The 19854-nt window shown below is 41.0% G+C and overlaps 1 protein-coding gene across 1 annotated transcript in view; it reads right to left on the bottom strand.

Moving 5' to 3' along the window:
- vps13c (vacuolar protein sorting 13 homolog C) overlaps positions 1-19854 on the bottom strand; it is a 624410-nt gene that overhangs the window by 147713 nt on the left and 456843 nt on the right. Inside the window, exons 51-53 of the mRNA XM_039771364.1 lie at positions 16263-16418; positions 15125-15383; positions 11500-11660 (exon numbers count right to left, since the gene is read on the bottom strand). Of these exons, the coding sequence (XP_039627298.1) occupies positions 11500-11660; positions 15125-15383; positions 16263-16418 (576 nt within the window). The remainder of the gene's footprint in view (positions 1-11499; positions 11661-15124; positions 15384-16262; positions 16419-19854) is intronic.

The raw sequence follows: 19854 nt of genomic DNA, 5'->3' as shown, positions 1-19854 counted from the left end.
ATACATATATATATATATATATACATACATATATATATATATACATATATATATATATATATATATACATATATATATATATATATATACATTACATACATATATATATATATATATATATATATATACATATATATATATATATATATATATATATATATATATATATATATATATATATATATATATATATATATATATATATATATATATATATATATATATATATATATGTAAAGGACCGAGGAGACAGCAATAAGGGTTGGGGTTTCCGCCCCGTATATTGTACAGAACTTTTACAAACAAAAAAACAGGTCAAAATATAAACAAAACAGTTCATAACGCTGACGCTCCTGGCGCGCCATTTTATTGGGGAGGAGCCGAAGTGGAGGGATGCGGGAAGGACCGCAAGGGAGGATGGGAAGGATGACGCCAGGGCAAGATGGCGGAGGAAGGGCGGAAGTACGCACTGCGGTCAATCCAAGCCTATGGTGCAGGAAGGTCTTTCTTTCTATGAGGAAGCAGAGGGAGAAAGTTAATACCCCGCCATTCCCTGGCGCGTAATGGTTTCCCAGGTGCTATCGAATCAATCCGCGGCCTCCTACTCAAGTATGCGACACCATCCCCCTTAGCCCAGGACCGCCAGGTCGGGCGGACCTAACCGAGAGGTCGTGGAATACGAGAGAGGCATCGGCATTGGCCTGAAGGGTGCCCGCCGATAAGTGACAGTGAACTTATACGGCTGTAAGTCCAGGAACCACCTGGTGACCCGCTGGATTCACTCTTTGTGTAGGGACATCCACTGAAGTGCAGCGTGATCAGTCACCAGAGTGAATTCGCACCCAGCAGGTAGTAACGGAGGTGGGTCACTGCCCACTTAATGGCCAAGGCCTCCCTCTCCACTGCCGCGCACGGGTCCCCGTCCATCAGTTTCCGCTAAGGTACATCACAGGGTGCTCGACACCATCGACGCTTTGGCTCAGCACGGCACCCAGGCCTGTGTCCGCGCCGGTCTGGAGAATAAACGGAGCCCAAAATCGGCGTCCGTAACACAGGTGCCGACGTTAGGGCCTTCTTTAGGTCACTGAACGCGCGTGTTCTGCTTTGTCGGTCCACACCACGATAGGGAGCCCTCTTTTGTCAGGTCAGTCAAGGGTGCTGCTCTTCGAGAAACGGGAACAAACCGGCGGTAGTAACTCGCAAGCCCCAAGAAAGCCTGCACCTGTTTCTTGGTATTCGGACGGGCCATTCTAAGATGTCTTTAACTTTGAGCTCTGTGGCCGCACCTGTCCTTGTCCCACGAGGTAGCCTAAATATTTGGCCTCCTTTAATCCAAAAACACTTCCGGGGGTTTATGCGGAGGCCGGCTTTAGCCAGTGTTCGGAGGACAGCTGCGACCTGCAGTAGATGCTCCTCCCAGGTGCCGGAATAGCTGACAACGCCATCCAGGTAGGCGGCACTATAGGACTGGTGGGGCTTCAGCACTCTATCTACCAGACGCTGGAAGGTCGCCGGGCCCCGTGCAGCCCAAATGGGAGGACCTTGTACTGCCAGTGCCCGCTAGGGGTGCTAAAGGCCGTTTTTCCTTTGCGGATGCCGCTAAAGGAATTTGCCAATACCCTTTGTCATGTCAAGGGTAGTCAGATACCGAGCCGCACTCCAGCCGCCAAGGAGGTCGCCAATGCGGGCATGGGGTAGGCATCGAACTTGAGATCTGATTCAGACGCCTAAAGTCATTACAGAACCTCCAGGAGCCGCCTGGCTTGGAGACGAGGACAATAGGGCTGGACCAGGGACTATGGCTCTCTTCAATTATGTCCATGTCCAACATACGCTTTCACCTCCAGTTCGACCTCTGCGCTGCTTTGCCTCCGGAGTCTGTAGGGCCTCTCCCGGACGACACCGGCTCCGTGACTATATGGCAATCAGCGCGTCCGCCGGGTGACTCGCCACTACCTCGGGATGGCTCGGAGTGTTTGGGCTAACTCCTGCCGCTGCTTGGGGTCAGCTCTTCACCGAGGTTAAGGGCAGTTGTGCTTGCGAAAAGGGAGAGTGACCTATGGGAGCTGGGAGCTCCTCTCTATCTCCAGGGCTTTAACAGGTTGACATGATAGATCCTTCACCGGTCGACGCATTGGGCTGTTTCACCAAATAGTCGACGCAGTCCTTTTCTCCTTAACTTAACCTCGTAAGGCCCTTGCCAGTGAGCGAGCAGCTTCGAAAGTGGGAGGTCGGGGCGAGCACCATAACTCGGTCCCCGGGCGAACTCCCTGAGGACGGAGTTGCGGTTGTAACACCGGCCTGCGCTGCTTGCGCACGCAGTCACGTGCTCTTTTAGGAGGGGCCTGATCTTTGTGAGTCGGTCGCGCAGTTGCGCCACGCATCAAAATGTTAGAGGAGGGAAGAGCCTCGCCTCCCAGCCTTCTTTAGGATGTCGAGGATTCCCGGGGTTGTCGCCCGTATAGCAATTCAAATGGGGAGAAGCCTGTAGAGGCCTGGGGTACCTCCCGGTAGGCAAAAAGCACGAGCGGGAGGAGCTGGTCCCAGTTCCTGCCGTCCGGCTGACTACCTTGCGGAGCATCTGCTTAAGCGTCTGATTAAACCGTTCGACCAACCCGTCAGTTTGCGGGTGATAGACTGACGCTTTCAGGTGCTTTATCTGCAGTAATTTGGCTACCTCCTTGAACGTATCCGAAGTGAAGGGCGTACCCTGGTCCGTGAGGACCTCCTTGGGTATGCCCACGCGGAAAACAAATTAACCAGTTCCGTGCGATGCTTTTAGTATTAGCGAGCGCAGGGGAACCGCCTCTGGGTACCGGGTGGCATAGTCCACCATGACTAGGATATACTTGTGGCCACGGGTTGAGGGCTCCAGGGTCCCACCAAATCGACCCCTATCCTTTCAAAGGGATGTCCACGAGGGGAATAGGGACTAGAGGAGCACGGTCCCTCCTAGGAATCTGGCGGGTCTGGCACTCGGACAGGATTGACAGAACCGCGGACCTCCTCATTGATCCCAGGCCAGTAAAAGCGGGCTTAATCCTCTCCAGTGTTTTTCGCCCCAGGTGGGCCTAGGAGGTGAGCATGTGCCAACTCGCATATCTCCGCCGGAAGGTACGCTGAATTAGCAACAACTTCCGCACCTCGCCCTCATGGGTAGCCACCGGTACAACAGATCATTCTCAAGGACAAAGAAGGGTTCCAGCGGTGTGGATCCGTCCGCTGTTGAGCTGTTAGGCAGAACGACGCATTCCGGCAAAGCGCGGGAGTCATCATTCCACTGCTCCCTCTTAAAGGAGGCGGCGTGGACCGAAATTGATGGTCCAGGCGCCGAGAGGGTCTTGGGGCCTGGGCCCGGGAAGAGTTCCTGGCTAGTCCCTTCTCCGCGGAATCTTCGGGTCAAGGTCCGTAGCCACGGAAAGGTCCCCGAGACACCAGCGCCCATAGGGCCTGCCCTTGTGCACGGCGTGGAGGCCGCGGGAGGGGTGCCTTTTCCCCTCATAACAAGATCCAACGAGGCCCCGGGAGCGGCGAATGGCTTACCGCTGATTCTTTTAGACCAGTCTTGTCCCAAAATCACTGGGAAGGGGGGGTCAGGTAACACAGCGACCGCCATTTGGATTGGTTCCCCTTCCAGGTGACATAGCAGTGAGCGGAACGATATGACCTAGTCCCCCCATGCACACAAGTGACCAACAAATGCTGTTTTAACCACTGTTGCGTAAGACAAAGCGGCGAGCAACAATGGTAATGTTGCTGCGGAATCAAACAAAGCCACCACGGCGTGCCCATTTAGCAACACCACTCCCGTGATTCGACTCGCCAAGGGATGCGGCGGGGTACAATACCTCTCCGACGACGTCCAGCTGCAGTCCATAGGCTCCGGGGCGATGTGATGGGGGCAGTTTGGTAGCAGGTGACCGGTCTCGCCACACTTGAAACAGCGCGCGGTCCCGCTTCTCTGGCTCTGGCTGGCGCTTCTGCAGCGCGTCGAGGGGGCTCGGGGGTGGCCGCCCGTCCCTGCCGGTTCCCGCGAGCAGGCTTTTCTGACCCCCCAAGTCGGAGGACCGCCAACTGACGCTCCAGGGCGCCGAGGAGGCCCGACATGTTCTGATAGGCGTGTCCCGGACCTGCTGGGCGAGGGAACTGGGCATCGCGTGACCAGGCCTTCACAGGCCACCCGCTCGACCACTTTCCGCCTGCCGGGCCTCTGGCCGTAGCCAGCGGCCCATCTTGCCCCAGAACTTCGAGCGCCTGGGCGCGAAGGGCTTTTCAGGGTCAAAGACCCAGTTCCGCCATTCGCCGCCTGCTGGCCCGGCTAATGCCGAGCGGGCCAGTATTTCGGGCTTGAGGAGGTCGTAATTAGCGCCTCCTCCTCAGGGAGGTCATAATAGGCCCGCAGCGCGTCCTTCAGGTATGGCGCCAGGATGGGCGCCCACTGACCGCTGCCACTCGCTCCGGGTGGCCGCCCTCTCAAACATGCCCAGGTAGCAGCGTCGGCGTCCTCCGAAGGGCCCATCGGGACTAAAGGATGAGGCGGCTGCCTGGGCGGGTCTGGTCTCGCCCGTTGGGCTTCCACTAACCTGGCCTCGTGGCCTCCAGCTCCCGGGTGGTGGCGGCTTGCGCAGCTGCAGCGCCTGGAGCTGGTCATTCATCGCTTGCAGCACCGTGTTGAGGTCCTGTCCCTCCGTCATTCCGGGATCTCTGTATCCTGCCGACTACGCCACTTGTCAAGGACCGAGGAGACAGCAATAAGGGTTGGGGTTTCCGGCCCGTGATATTGTACAGAACTTTGCACAAACAAAACAGGTCAAAATATAAACAAAACAGTTCATAGCGCACGCCGCTCCTGGCGCCGCGCCATTTTATTGGGGAGGAGCCGGAAGTGGAGGGATGCGGGAAGGACCGCAAGGGAGGATGGGAAGGATGGCGCCAGGGCAAGATGGCGGAGGAAGAAGCGGAAGTACGCGACTGCGGTCAATCCAGGCCTATGGTGCAGGAAGGTCTTTCTTTCTATGAGGAAGCAGAGGGAGAAAGTTAATACCCGCCATTCCCTGGCGAATGGTTCCCAGGTGCTATCGAATCAATCCATGCCTCCTACTGCGTGCGTGACTATATATATATATATATATATATATATATATATATATATACATACATATATATATATATATATATATATATATATATATATATATATATATATATATATATATATATATATATATATACATATATATATATATATATATATATATATATATATATATATATATATATATATACATACATATATATATATATATATATATATATATATATATATATATATATATATATATATATATATACACACACATATATATACAGTGGTGTGAAAAGTATTTGCCCCCTTCCTGATTTATTATTCTTTTGCATGTTTGTCACACAAAATGTTTCTGATCATCCAACACATTTAACCATTAGTCAAATATAACACAAGTAAACACAAAATGCAGTTTTTAAATTATGGTTTTTATTATTTAGGGAGAAAAAAAATCCAAACCTACATCGCCCTGTGTGAAAAAGTAATTGCCCCCTTGTTAAAAAATAACCTGTGGTGTATCACACCTGAGTTCAATTTCTGTAGCCACCACCAGGCCTGATTACTGCCACAAGTGTTTCAATCAAGAAATCACTTAAATAGGAGCTGCCTGACACAGAGAAGTAGACCAAAAGCACCTCAAAAGCTAGACATCATGCTAAGATCCAAAGAAATTCAGGAACAAATGAGAACAGAAGTAACTGAGATCTATCAGTCTGGTAAAGGTTATAAAGCCATTTCTAAAGCTTTGGGACTCCAGCTTAACCACAGTGAGAGCCATTATCCACAAATGGCAAAAACATGGAACAGTGGTGAACCTTCCCAGGAGTGGCCGGCCGACCAAAATTACCCCAAGAGCGGAGACGACTCATCCGAGAGCTCACAAAAGACCCCAGCACAACGTCTAAAGAACTGCAGGCCTCACTTGCCTCAATTAAGGTCAGTGTTCACAACTCCACCATAAGAAAGAGACTGGGCAAAAACGGCCTGCATAGCAGATTTCCAAGACGCAAACCACTGTTAAGCAAAAAGAACATTAGGGCTCATCTCAATAATTGCCAAGACTTTTGGGAAAATACCTTGTCGACTGATGAGACAAAAGTTGAACTTTTTGGAAGGCAAATGTCCCGTTACATCTGGTGTAAAAGGAACACAGCTTTTCAGAAAAAGAACATCATACCAACAGTAAAATATGGTAGTGGTAGTGTGATGGTCTGGGGTTGTTTTGCTGCTTCAGGACCTGGAAGGCTTGCTGTGATAGATGGAACCATGAATTCTGCTGTCTACCAAAAAATCCTGAAGCGATCTTGGGTGCTGCAACAGGACAATGACCCAAAACACACCAGCAAATCCACCTCTGAATGGCTGAAGAAAAACAAAATGAAGACTTTGGAGTGGCCTAGTCAAAGTCCTGACCTGAATCCAATTGAGATGCTATGGCATGACCTTAAAAAGGCGGTTCATGCTAGAAAACCCTCAAATAAAGCTGAATTACAACAATTCTGCAAAGATGAGTTGGCCAAAATTCCTCCAGAGCGCTGTAAAAGACTCATTGCAAGTTATCGCAAACACTTGATTGCAGTTATTGCTGCTAAGGGTGGCCCAACCAGTTATTAGGTTCAGGGGGCAATTACTTTTTCACACAGGGCCATGTAGGTTTGGATTTTTTCTCCCTAAATAATAAAAACCATCATTTAAAAACTGCATTTTGTGTTTACTTGTGTTATATTTGACTAATGGTTAAATGTGTTTGATGATCAGAAACATTTTGTGTGACAAACATGCAAAAGAATAAGAAATCAGGAAGGGGGCAAATAGTTTTTCACCCCACTGTATATACTAGCAAAATACCCGTGCTTCGCAGCAGAGAAGTACTGCATTAAAATTTTTATTAAGAAGAAAATTTTCCCTTTTTAAACTTAGGGAAAATATGCCAATAATTATTTGTTAAGGATCCCTTTGTATACCATATTGTCAGTTCGGCCCTCCGGTTGTAACATGACCAAGCTGTGCGCTGAGCTTACTCTTGAGCATGCAACTTACAGTTGGCCATGTGAACAGTAATCTTGTCTCAAATCTCACAGCTTTGATTGCTGTTGTCATAATCGGTTTGAGTTTCATGGTTTGTTTCAATTATGACAGTATTTGCAGAATTTGTTGTATTGAAGTGACATTTGGCATCTGTCAAGCGTTGTAAGCACACAACCGGTTTCAGCGATAAAATCACATCCAGCTTTTGAGAGTTTAAACATTCATAAACATCAAAGTGTCCACTACTGAAATCGTCACCTGTGAATCTAAGATGTTTAAGAGGCATTGGCGGTTGTCGAAAGGTGTAAAATATTTGGACATTTCGGTACACTTGAAAGAGACAACCAAACAATTCAGCGGCAGCCATCAATTTACATGCAGATGCATAGGTGAAGGGCTTAAGCATTTCACTCTTATAGTGCTCCTGTGTAGTATAACTATCTCCTGTACTGTCATCAGTCCACACCTTGAACCTGTCCCAGTCATTCAATACATAAGACACAATGTTCCTCCAGATATCAAGAGTGAGCCTGATATGGCCGTGCAATATGTAACAAAGAGAATGGAAAAGGTAGGTGGTATCTCCGGGCATGGAAACCACTTGGTAAGTGATAGTTCTTTGATCGATAGTGATCATCTCGATAGACATGGTAATGGGGGTTGGAATGATAAAGGAAATGGGTACCTGAACAATGTAAAATAAGTGTAAAATACCTATACAATAACTATAATTGTAATAAACAAACAACAAAACAGCAGAGAAGCCGTGGATTAAACAAAAAGGCTGTAGTTATCAGTAGGGAGACGTGAATCCAGTGGCGAAGCAAGGAAGGGAATGTAGAGACTGGAGCGACGGACAGCCTTATATAGGCAGTCAGCCAACAACGTGGGAGGCGTTGGGATGGGGGACCCAACACCGCCTCACACGGTGACAGAGCTGCAGGCTATGGATGTATATATGTACATAAGTAGGATTCAGTTAGCGTTGGGAACCCGTGTACCAAATTTCGTGAAGATGGGGCCATGAATAAGAAAGTTCAATATGGCGGACGTTGTTGATCATTATGACCGTTACACCTAGAATTTCGAAATGAAACCTGCTTACATTTTGTAAGTAAGCTGTAAGGAATGGGCCTGCCAAATTTCAGCCTTCTACCTACACGGGAAGTTGGAGAATTAGTGACGTTTGGAAAATTCAATATGGCGGCCGACAGTGGCATCATACCACCGAAATAAGTAAGTACATCGGTTTTGGTTAGCGCAGGGAAGCCACCTACCAAATTTCGTGAAGATTGTGTCAGCCTTCTACCTACACGGGAAGTTTGAAAATTGGCGACGTTGGAAAGTTCAACATGGTGGCCGACAGTGGCGTCATACCATCAAAATAAGTAAGTACATAGGTTTCGGTTAGCGCAGGGAAGCCTACTAAATTACATGAAGATGGGGCCATAAATAATAAAGTTCAACATGGCGGACGTTGTCGACCTTTATTGACCGTTATGACCGTTACGTGTAGAATTTCGAAATGAAACCTGCTTAACTTTTGTAAGTATGCTGTAAGGAATAAGCCTGCCAAATTTCAGCTTTTTACCTACATGGGAAATTGGAGAATTAGTGATGAGTCAGTCAGTCAGTAAGTCAGTCAGTGAGGGCTTTGCCTTTTATTATTATAGATTACAGCTACATGTACACTACCACATTTCAGTGTCCTGTTGTGTACACCCCTACTCAGTGACTTTTGAGATCCTTTAAAAAGCTTTAATCTATTGCCTAAAGTAAATCTGCCGGGGTTCAGTAGAGTTGAGTCTCATTTGCACCATCAGAGAATTAGAAAATGTGGATTGGAACTTGTTAAACTGTAGTTAATGCTTAGTTTTGGACTCTGTCTTGACCTGGTCTCAACCCCTCTTTCAGTCTTGATTCAATCTCAGCTAGTTGCAATCTTGGACTTGTCTTGGACTGAAAAAAGGCAGACTTGACTACACTCTAACAGAGTTATTGATAAAGAGGCAATGTGGACGATGGAAAGGACATCTAGCAATAACAACAGGATCATTATTAAATACCAAATAATCCTTTATTTCTTTCTTTAACTTATTCTTCAAGTATATCCAGACAATGTCAAGTACGTCAGCAATAACTCAGAAATAAAATAAACATAGAAAACAAAACTCTTCATATTTAGATAATCTCCATTTATACTGCCTGTTTTATTTGGCCTAAATCTGATGTTTTTGTATATGAATCTAATTTTTTACATGGGAGAAAGACACATCTGTACATTGATCTTAAATCTATTAATATTCTAAGTATGCAAGCAGTGTGTGATCACTAATACCCATTTTTGAAGCCACAATGATTTTTTTCATGTTACTTACTGTATGATGCCACTGATTAGCATCATCAGCTTGTGCCTAACATGAAAAGCATCAAATAAAAAGTGACTAAAAATACAGGTTTGCTCGAGTCATAGCACTGCACTGTTTATTTTCTCTCTGCCTCAGTGCAGGCAAAATACTAAGTAGTTTGGTGCAAAAAACAGTATGTGGTGTATGAATTTGTTAAGCCACAAATTCTCTGTGGGAATGTATTCTTTACTAAATGTATCCCTACTGAAAATGTCACCTCTACTTCTAAGTGCCAAATAAGTGGCTAAATAAAAGGCACACAGAACTGTACACAATCATTCTGTGGCCGTCAATGCTGGCCTGTGTTAACTTCAAAGAAAAGCAGGTACAAATCCTTTACAGAGGGCTGGGGAGGATAGCTGATCTATCCATGAGTTAACATTAACTTCATTGGTGATAAAAAAAAAGAAAAAAAAAATCATCTGAACTTCAGCATGGTGGAAAAAACCCACTAATTTCTGCTTTTTGGACACTTCCTTAATGAATTTTATGTCTTCTTTAGGCACAGCATCTACATAAATCTTATACTTGTATTCTGACAGCAAATTTGTATAGTAAATATGTATATATACATAGTATGTTTGTGCATGTCTATAATAAGATAAAGAAAGCCCCAAAAGTAGATAAATTTAAACTAAGATATCCAAAAAACAAAAAACAAAAAAAAAAAAACAATAATGCAACATACAGGGGCCATGTATGAAAAAAATAGATACACTTTTTTGCTTTAGTAACATTATTTTACTGAATAAATAATGAGAAAGTAAAGTCATATAGGATCAGATTAATCAATTTTATGACTAGGTGAAAATAACATGATTGTTGTTGATTTCCTGATATGTAAAATGAACAAATTGAAAGAGGGTGCATACAGTGCCAAAACTAGTACAGAGGAAAAACTAAGCAGGTGTATACTAAAAAAAAACAGAGCTGCTTTATATACAGTACAGTAAAACAGAGGTTAATAAGGATGGGCACAAGGCAAACAGACTTCTCAAAGTTACAGTAGACTGCTCTTACAAAAATCAAATATACTGTAGCCCTGCTGTGTACAACAGAGAGCAGGTAGTACTGGAAACAACAAAGGTGACAAGTCCTTAAACTGTGTATTTGGGACTCCATCAAAAGTGTATTGTAAATAAACTCGCTGGGCATATTAGTCACTTATTACTTTTTTGGTTATGGAAAAAACATCTTCACTCACATTTATCATAACCACTAAAATTCAAAGTCCAAACAAAATCTCTTTCAGTTCCTTCTTATCACATTTCAGTGCTGTTTGCAAAAATATAATGTCACATGCGATTCATTTCAGAGCAAATTCTACACACAGTGAATGAGTATTACTTGCATTAAAAAAAGATTTTGGTTTCTTCAAAAACAGTCTATTTTATTTTGTTGTAAACGACAGCTAATTTTATATGAAAGGCTGATAATGTCCTGCTGCTGCTTCACCAGTAATAACTGTTGAGTACTTTATATTATTCACAGATGAGTCATGTAACTCCCACCAATATGTAGTGGTAATACTACAGTAAAACATGACTTTATTTAAATGCATAAGCAAGATATTATTTACAAGTTGAATGCTATGTCGTTGACATAACTGCCATAAATGTTACAATGATATTGTTTAAAAAAAAAAAAAGGAAATTCAAATTTTAATTATACTTTTCACATTATAGATATCAAAATGTTAAAGGTGGCACTACATTCAAAATCACTTGAATAGTTACTTCTCTGCAATATAGGGAATACTGCAAATTAAAAGAGAAGAAAACAAAAACCTTTATAAGGTTTTTCTGCATATGTCACTAACACAGGACACTTTAACATGTAATGTAATGGTCTGACAAACATGTTTACAGCATTTTATTAAACTAGCTTATCTTAAACAGTAAACTTCATCTCAACTATAACAGATGTGAAGACACAGCACTGAAAAGAAAAAAAATAACAAAATGAAGAATTTATTACCTGAAGAGGGGAACGAACTGTTATCATTTTACAACCATCAACTGCATCAATCTGTGTTAACACAGAGACTGATCTTCCCATATCTGAGCAACGGACATTGTATAGCCGTCGGCTGGGTTTTATAATAGGAATATCTGCAATTTCACTGTAGCCATGAGGAACTAAAAATAGGAAAAGCAAACAAGCAAATTAGCATGTTTGTAAATACATGGACCATACATAGGGTTGAAAATTTGTTTAAGCAATTTTTCATCTTTATACATTAGTAAAACTGGATGGAAATGCTAAAAATACAGTTGAAAATGATTGATTGATGTTCTACACCCATTAGATAAAATTAAGGACACACACACAGTTATAAACAAAAGATGCCTAGATTAGATTATAGACAATAAATTTAATGGAATATTTTTTCCTTTACATACTGCTGCTTATGCTTAACAGCAACAAGAGTGCTGTTTTGAACAATGAACATTCAGTGGGACAAAGTATGAACAATATTATAAGTACATACAGTATAAAAACATTATAAGGGTACTTTAAGCTGGTAATGCCTGGCAGGTGTATTAAAACAGCATTATATATGTCAGCATAATGTTTCCTCCAAAGAATTTTTGTATGACAAGTAAACCTGTGTCTACAAAATACTTTCACTACTTTAATTACTTATTCATGTAAAACCTTAAATAGCTCATGGCTTCTTCCTAAATTTGGAGTGCCTGACAGCATAAATTTCAAGTTGTAAGCTTAGATATTCTAATAGTGGTCATGCTATTATTCCAAGAGCGAAGCATAAACAAAGTGGTGAGGCAGTCTTTTGCTGTTATGCACCAAAAATCTGGAATACTTTACCAATAGAGATATGGCAACCTAATACTGTGGAATATTTTGCAAAACTCCTACAGGCACACTTTTCAATTTTGCTTTTCATAGCTACATTTTAGTTACACTCTTAAAAAATGCAATATGCACAAAATTATAATAATCTTTAATGAATTTGCAAAAATGATTAATCTCTGGTTGTTCTGTGCTCATATACTACAACATCACCACCTTATCAAAGTCCTGTGCAGCCATTTCTGTTGTCTGAACAAAAGCAGATACCACAATTTCTCACAAGACCCACTGCATCAAATCCACTAAGATGAAGCCTAAAATAAAACAATAAGCAACTACTTAAGATACTTTTATGTTAGGTAGAAAGCCCAGTGCTGTCTTGGTAGTCTTTTGGCTGTGGAACCCATGTAGATTTTTCTTCCTGTTCTCCCTGGCCATCTGATGTTATCATCAGACTCATTTTTAGAAACTTAAAAACTGACTCTTTATACTGTATATTCGATATATAAAGATTCTTCTTTTCTATTATCAATCTATTATATATAAGCACGCATTATTATTTTTTTAAGTTATTTATTCATTTATTAATACAATTTTAATGTTTTTTCTTTGCTTTTATCTTTTTCTTTGAAATTTTGTAAAGCATTTTGACCAACATCCTTTGTATGAAAATGTTATGAAAATAAATTGTGTTGTTCTTTCTTTAGGCTGCCTTAAGTATGCTACATCAACAGTTTACTCTCTTTAATTTGCTTGATCAACAGGAGTTATCTTCTAAATGGTAGATATCCTAAACTGCTATTTTCATGAATACTTTCTGACATCTCTGTTGCATAGGATACTTTTGAATAATGTGCACGATGCTCACAAAAGAAAAATATTCAATATTAGCAAAATGCACACAATTATTTCCTTTTATCCTCAAAATAAAAAAACCTACTCATAACCAGGGCTGTGGAGTCGGAGTCGGAGACAATTTTGGGTACCTGGAGTCAGCAAAAAGTTAACCGACTCTGACTCCTACTAAATTTAAATGGGAATTAAAAAAGTAAGTTGAAATGTCCCAATTCACAAACAGTCATAATGAACTACTTGTCTGCTGTAAAAATAAAGCCCAATGCATGCAGTGCATAATGTTACCACAAAACGAACATGTCAAGTAACCATGAAGCATGCTTTTCATTGACTGTATGCGTCACTATATGGGATGTAATGCACAGGTAAGGTGCGGCACCGCTTTCCATTGTGTCGTGTTTCACTGTTACAGGGAACTGTGAATCTAGCCTAAAGCCCCCCATACATTTACAGATGCACTGCCGATTTTTTCGGCCGTTCAACGAGTCATCACGCGTCAAACGCCTGAAAAATCATCTGGTGTGTTCTCAGCTCCGTTGGCTCCCCTTCGCTATGCGCTAGTGAAGGGGGCCGAAGGAGCAGAGAACACAGATCTCCCTACCTGTCTCCAGCAGAGGCTCGTTCTGCTGATCAGCTGACCGGTGAGTGACACAATGCACTAAACTTCCGGCTGGCTGACAGAGGAGACAGCCACTGCAGCAGACAGAGGCATCACATTACTTTGGATGGGGGCGGTGGTCGAGATTTTCGGCAAGCTGGATCTGCCCGTCCATGTGGACACCCGCAATCTGCGACCGCCAATCAATTGTGTTTGTCTTTAATCTGGCATTATAGTAGAGTGTTGGCTTCCTAACCAGTAGTTCTGTGGTGAAATGACATGTATGTTGCCTTCCTTTCCTTCAATGGATGTAGAAAATACATTAGCATAGTATATACATACAGAGGAGTCGGAGTCGGAAGATTTAGAAACTGAGGAGTCGGAGCATTTATCTACCGACTCCACAGCCCTGCTCATAACACACAGAAAAATAAATAAATTTAAAAACAGGTAAAAAAATAATATACACTGTTGTACATTTAAACATCTAAAACAATACATTTACCTTTAATTCACCTTGAGTAAATGTTTCAATTAGTAAAGATGTAAAAGAAAACAACATGAATGCAAATACAGAATAACAGCAAGACATGAGTTCATCTATATACAGTTTTATTATTGCTGTTGTTAGAGGTATGCTTCATAAATAGGTTTTTTAAAAGACAAATTCTACCGTTTTGAAGCATATGAAGAATTTGTCTTCTCAGGAACCCTCTTCTCTGTTTGTTTGATGATAATGATGTCTATTAAACATTAAAGGATGGAAAATTGGGTCCATTTGGAAAACAAAGAATACCTGCAATATAGCTGCCATATCCAAAAGATGAATAGTTCTATTCTATTTCAGAGACAAATGGCTACGGACATAGAGAATCAGCAAAATCTATATTTTTTCATATCTCAATTTGAAATACTGAACAAAAGAGCTATCTTCAGTTCCATTAATTGATACATTTGGCAATTAACACGTCAAGGTTATTTATTCAAAATCATGGTACACAGATTCCACACAAAATTGTGCTACAAATTATAACTTTTTTTAAAAAAAGATTTAAGAAAATACTACTAATAATACCTGTTTGCATAATGAATTTTTTTTTTCAAAGCAATTAAGGTTTTTTTTTTTATCAATGATTCGGCTCTGGAATATGTGTATGCCGAAAGGTATCTCTATATATATTTGGATGGAGCAGAAGTATGAATACACTTGATACCACCAAAAATATGCAGAATTTATGTATGCAGATCAGGGACCATGAAAATAATCAAAGCTGGAATTTTTATGATTATACTGTTCCTTATTAAAATGTGTTAATTAATAGATACAGTACTTACAAATAATGATTGTAAAGAGGTTGCTTTCCTGGCGCTGAAGTGCAGAGAGTCTTCCTCGGCGAGAAGGCTCAGAATTTGAAAAGTCCAATTCCAAGCTCTGCCCTTCTGGAATATTTTGAACATTTTCATCTGAATTAATGGGTTTTAGATTGGTACTGTGTCTGACGATTAATGGAATTCCAAGAGCATTTTTGATAGTATAGGCAGCTTTCTCTTTCAATAAACTGTTAAATGATGAAGTAGTTCCTTCAGAAAATGCCTAAAAAACAAATTGTCTATTTGAATTTGACAAAATTTAATTGAAATGTAAGTAAGCATATGTATTATTTCTGAAGACTGTCGACACTAAGCTACAAATTCCTTAAAAAAATGGGTTAGAAATTAGAGCAAATTGTCACTTTCAGAATAGTGTAAATAAAAAAACTAATTTAAAGTGACATTCAAACTAGAATAATATTTGCAAATCTCCTTAACATATTAAAACTAAGAATAGTTAGATGCTTCTTTTAACTGTATGCTAGACTCTTTTTTGGTAAAGGAGGTATATCTCCACGATCCAGAGTGAAAATTATTTAACAATTTCTAATCCCTACATTTAAAGGGCTTTACTGAACATCCAACTGATTTTTTTTAAGAACAACACAGCTTAAGAAAAGACTGAATGGGCCAACTTAGGAAGACTAATGCAGTTCTATAAGTGTATTATGTTAGTTTCAAAATAGGTGAATAGTGCTAAAGTATTTATTTGTAGAGTGTCAAGAACACTGTAAAATGCAGTGTATAACATCAGCACTTTTGATTTTTTTAATCACAAAATTCAAGACAGTGTTCCAGATTTCAAATGGTGATCTTCTAAAGCACAAAAAATGAACTGTATCAGAACCAACATTATCCACTATGCTACAGTAGAAGCTAACAATTAAGGAAGCTTCTTCCAACAATAATATAGATGCAAAGCAGTGTTCTGCTTGAAAACTGCAATTAAAGTGATTTTTACATAATCATCTTGTAGCATTTAACATTTAGACAGATATACAGATAGATAGATAAAAAAAAATGTATTTGTCCCTAGGAGGAAAATTAGCTAAATTGATTAATGATGACTGCTTTTCAAAAACTAGAATGTGTGTAAAGTTACCTTTGCAAGATTTGTAAACACAGCAAGGGTGCATTTAGAAACAGTTACATTTAGTGTGTCTTTTGAACAGATGTTAATTGAGGTTTTTGGTTCAGGAAGCAGAACAAAATCATCTCCGGGTACTGGACTTTTATCTTGAACTGGATTATTCTTCATCTGTTGTGAAAGAAATATACACACATTATCACAAAGTATAAAAAAAGGAAAGTGGAAAGTATTCCTCAAACAAACTTGATATTTCAGTACATCATGCAAGCAGAAAATACAGAATTCCATGCAGAATTCTTCCTAAATTAATAAACTGGACACTGGACATAATAAGCCAATAGTTCGAAAACAACTTGGGAATGTAATAGGAAGCATCAGGTGGCATCAGGAGCGTCTTAGACATACTCTTCTTTATATTATGTACAATTGCTACATTTGTTGCTATTATTATTTGTATTATTAGCTGCTATTATTTATTCATTTATGACTCTGTTAATATAATATTCACTTATACATACATAATCTCTATGATCCTGGGGAACATTATTTCATGCCATTGTATGTTGCAATACTGTGTATTGATTGTATGAAAATAAAGCCACTTTACTTATAATGTGAGGGTCTATTAGATGGGTGGAACAATTTTCCTCACAAAATCTGTTTCCTTCCTTAGAAGAAAAGATGAACATAGAGAAAACACCTGATGTCACATTCTAATCAAGCACTACCTCTTCTGCTTGACCAGGATAAAAATCACTAAGCAGGGCATTATTTTTCTAGAAGGCAATTTCCTCTTGCAATTCTTAATTTCTGCCACAGGTGGGTGCCAACACATAAACTGTTAAAAAGTGAACTGTTATTAGGTAAAACCTAGGATGACATTTCTTTATATGCTGTAGCACAAGGTTTGTTTTAATGTATGGACAAGAGCGTGGTTAGATGAAGAATAATAATTACAAAGTCTAGATTTTCCATACTTTTCTATTTATAAAAAATATACAGTTCAGAGCTTGAGATACATGTGTGACATAAGGGGGGAAAAGCACAATACATACAGTACATAGAACATTAACTTTCAAAGCTCTTTGGGACATAGAACCAATACTATTATAATACAATAGGTTCGTGCCTTAGGTCAGTCATCCCTTAGGTCCGCTCTACCAGAAAAGAATCTTACAACCCCTTGGGGACATATCAGTATTGCCTTTCAATGCATTCTGGATCAAATATGTCATTACTGCATGTCTATTTGGTGCCATTCACAGTCAATGCCCTGTAAGGACTTCCGGTTGAGCGAATACTGGCGGGACTGGTCGTCGCTGCTCGCTGGTAACTTTTTTAAGATTAGTTTACGATTTAATGGACTGAGCATCTGTTCTCATTTGGCAGACTTTTTCTTCAAGCATTATTTCTCAGTTATTTATAGCTAGATTGATGATTTCTAGCTCGACTGGCGATTTTGTTGGCACTTTAGTGCGGCTGTGTATAGACTAGGTTCAGCCCAACCCTGTTTTGAGATTTACTTGGCTTTGCTCTCTGGACCTCCAAGTTGCAAGTATCCTCACCTACAATGTGGACTGGTAGGATATTTAATTGGATCGTGTTTGTTTGGTCTCTCCTGTCGCTCAATATCCAACCTGCAACAGGCCTGCTCTAGTATTCAGCTGCGGAGCTCCTCCGACTGCGTTTCCACCTGTCTGAACCTCTGCTGACTGCACTGTACCTCCACTCAGACATCGCAATCTTCCCCCATAGGAGATACGTCGATCGTGGATCCCACCGGAGTCTCCAAGCTGACACCTTGAAAATAATAAACTCCATCTGGTCCAACTCTCGACACCCTCCATGTAACACAGGTTCGGTTGCTGACAATAGTGTGTTAGCCAGGCTAGCTCGGTCGGCTAACACCGCTGCCAAATGTGACAATATTGTCAACTTTGATTTATTGAACATCCACTCACTTATGAGCAAGGGGCAACTCATCCAGGATCTCATTACTGATCGAAAGTTTGACTTTTTCTGTCTAACCAAAATATGGCAACAACCTCATGACTTTTCCCAACTTAACTAATCCGCTCCCCTGAGGTCTCGCGATAATTCATCACGAGAAGTGGAAAGTCCTGCCATTGTCTGTTCCAGCCTTCAGCTCTTTTGAATCCACTGTGTGTCAACTGATTGGACCTATTCCTACTATCATTGCAATTCTTTACCGCTCCCCTAAATCAAATAATGACGTTTTGAAAAACTTTGCTGCTTTTCTTACATACCTAGCTACTGTCTCACCAAACATAATACTGCTCGGGGATTTACTACAGACTTTACATCCTGCCTTGAGAATTTTGGATTCCGGCAGCATACTGATGTTCCCACTCACTCTAAAGGACACATCTTGAATTTGACCTGCTGCTGTGGATTAAACCCCTTGATTGTACAGATGCACTCCCCATAACTGATCATTTTCTCCTTTCATTTAATGTTAAACTTACTCTTTCCATTACTAAGCTTCCCTGTCTCATGTCTTTCTGTAATATTAAGAATATTAAACTTGGATTTTCTTTCCTCTAGTATTGATTCCCTCAAGGACATTAATAATCTAATCACTTCTGACGAACGGATCTCACACTGGACTCTATGGTATTCTTAACTTCCTCACTCCGTTAAAAACTAGACCTGTTTCTTTCTCTTTTTATGGCCCCTGGTTCACACCTGAACTTCGGCTTTTGAATTTAAACAAAAAAACTGGACTCTTTGTTCAAAAAGAGATGCATAAAAACCATATACTATATTACAAGGACTGTGTTGCTCAAACTAAATCTAACTATTATGCTCACATAATTTCTTCCAATAAAGGTAACACCAAGTCACTGTTTTCACTGCTTAATAATATCACACAACCCCCAGACTCTCAATCATCTCACCTTTATTCAACTGCTTTTTGTAATTCCCTTATTACACCAGTATCTCTTTATGGATTCCTCCAGTACTTCATTTGAATTTCATCCACCTACACACTCATTTTCCTTCTTCCAGCGTTTTCAGAAAATCTCAGATCTGGTTAAAGCCTGCTTCCCTTCTCTGGTCCCCCTTATTTCTGCTATAACTCACTCCTCTCTCAACACTGGAACTGTTCCTTCATCTTTCAAAATTGCTGCAATAACTCCAATACTGAAAAACCTGGGGCAGATCCTACTAATTTCAGTAATTTACCTCTTATTTCTAATCTATCCTTCATCTCCAAAATTCTCGAAAAAATAGTAGCTATTCAAATTCATTCCCATTTACCTCATAATAATCAGTACAAACGGTTCCAGTCTGGTTTTCACCCCCTCCATAGTACAGAAACGGTACTTATTAAAATTACTAATGACCTCCTTATGGCAGCTGATTCTGGTTTAATCACTGTTCTCATCCTCTTTGATAAAAGTGCAGCCTTTGATACTATTTGTCACACCACTCTTCTCAATAGATTATCTCTGATTGGCATTACCCTCACTCAACTAGATTGGTTGAGATCCTATCTCTTAGGCCACACTCAGTTCGTTCAGCTCAAAACATTTACATCCCAACCAACCACTGTTGCTTCAGGTGTGCCCCAGGGCTCTAT

This window comes from Polypterus senegalus, chromosome 12, assembly GCF_016835505.1.
Source record: "Polypterus senegalus isolate Bchr_013 chromosome 12, ASM1683550v1, whole genome shotgun sequence".
In the NCBI taxonomy this organism is placed as follows: domain Eukaryota; kingdom Metazoa; phylum Chordata; class Cladistia; order Polypteriformes; family Polypteridae; genus Polypterus; species Polypterus senegalus.
The sequence above is the reverse complement of the archived record's forward strand: the minus strand, read 5'-3'. Positions and strand labels throughout refer to the sequence as shown.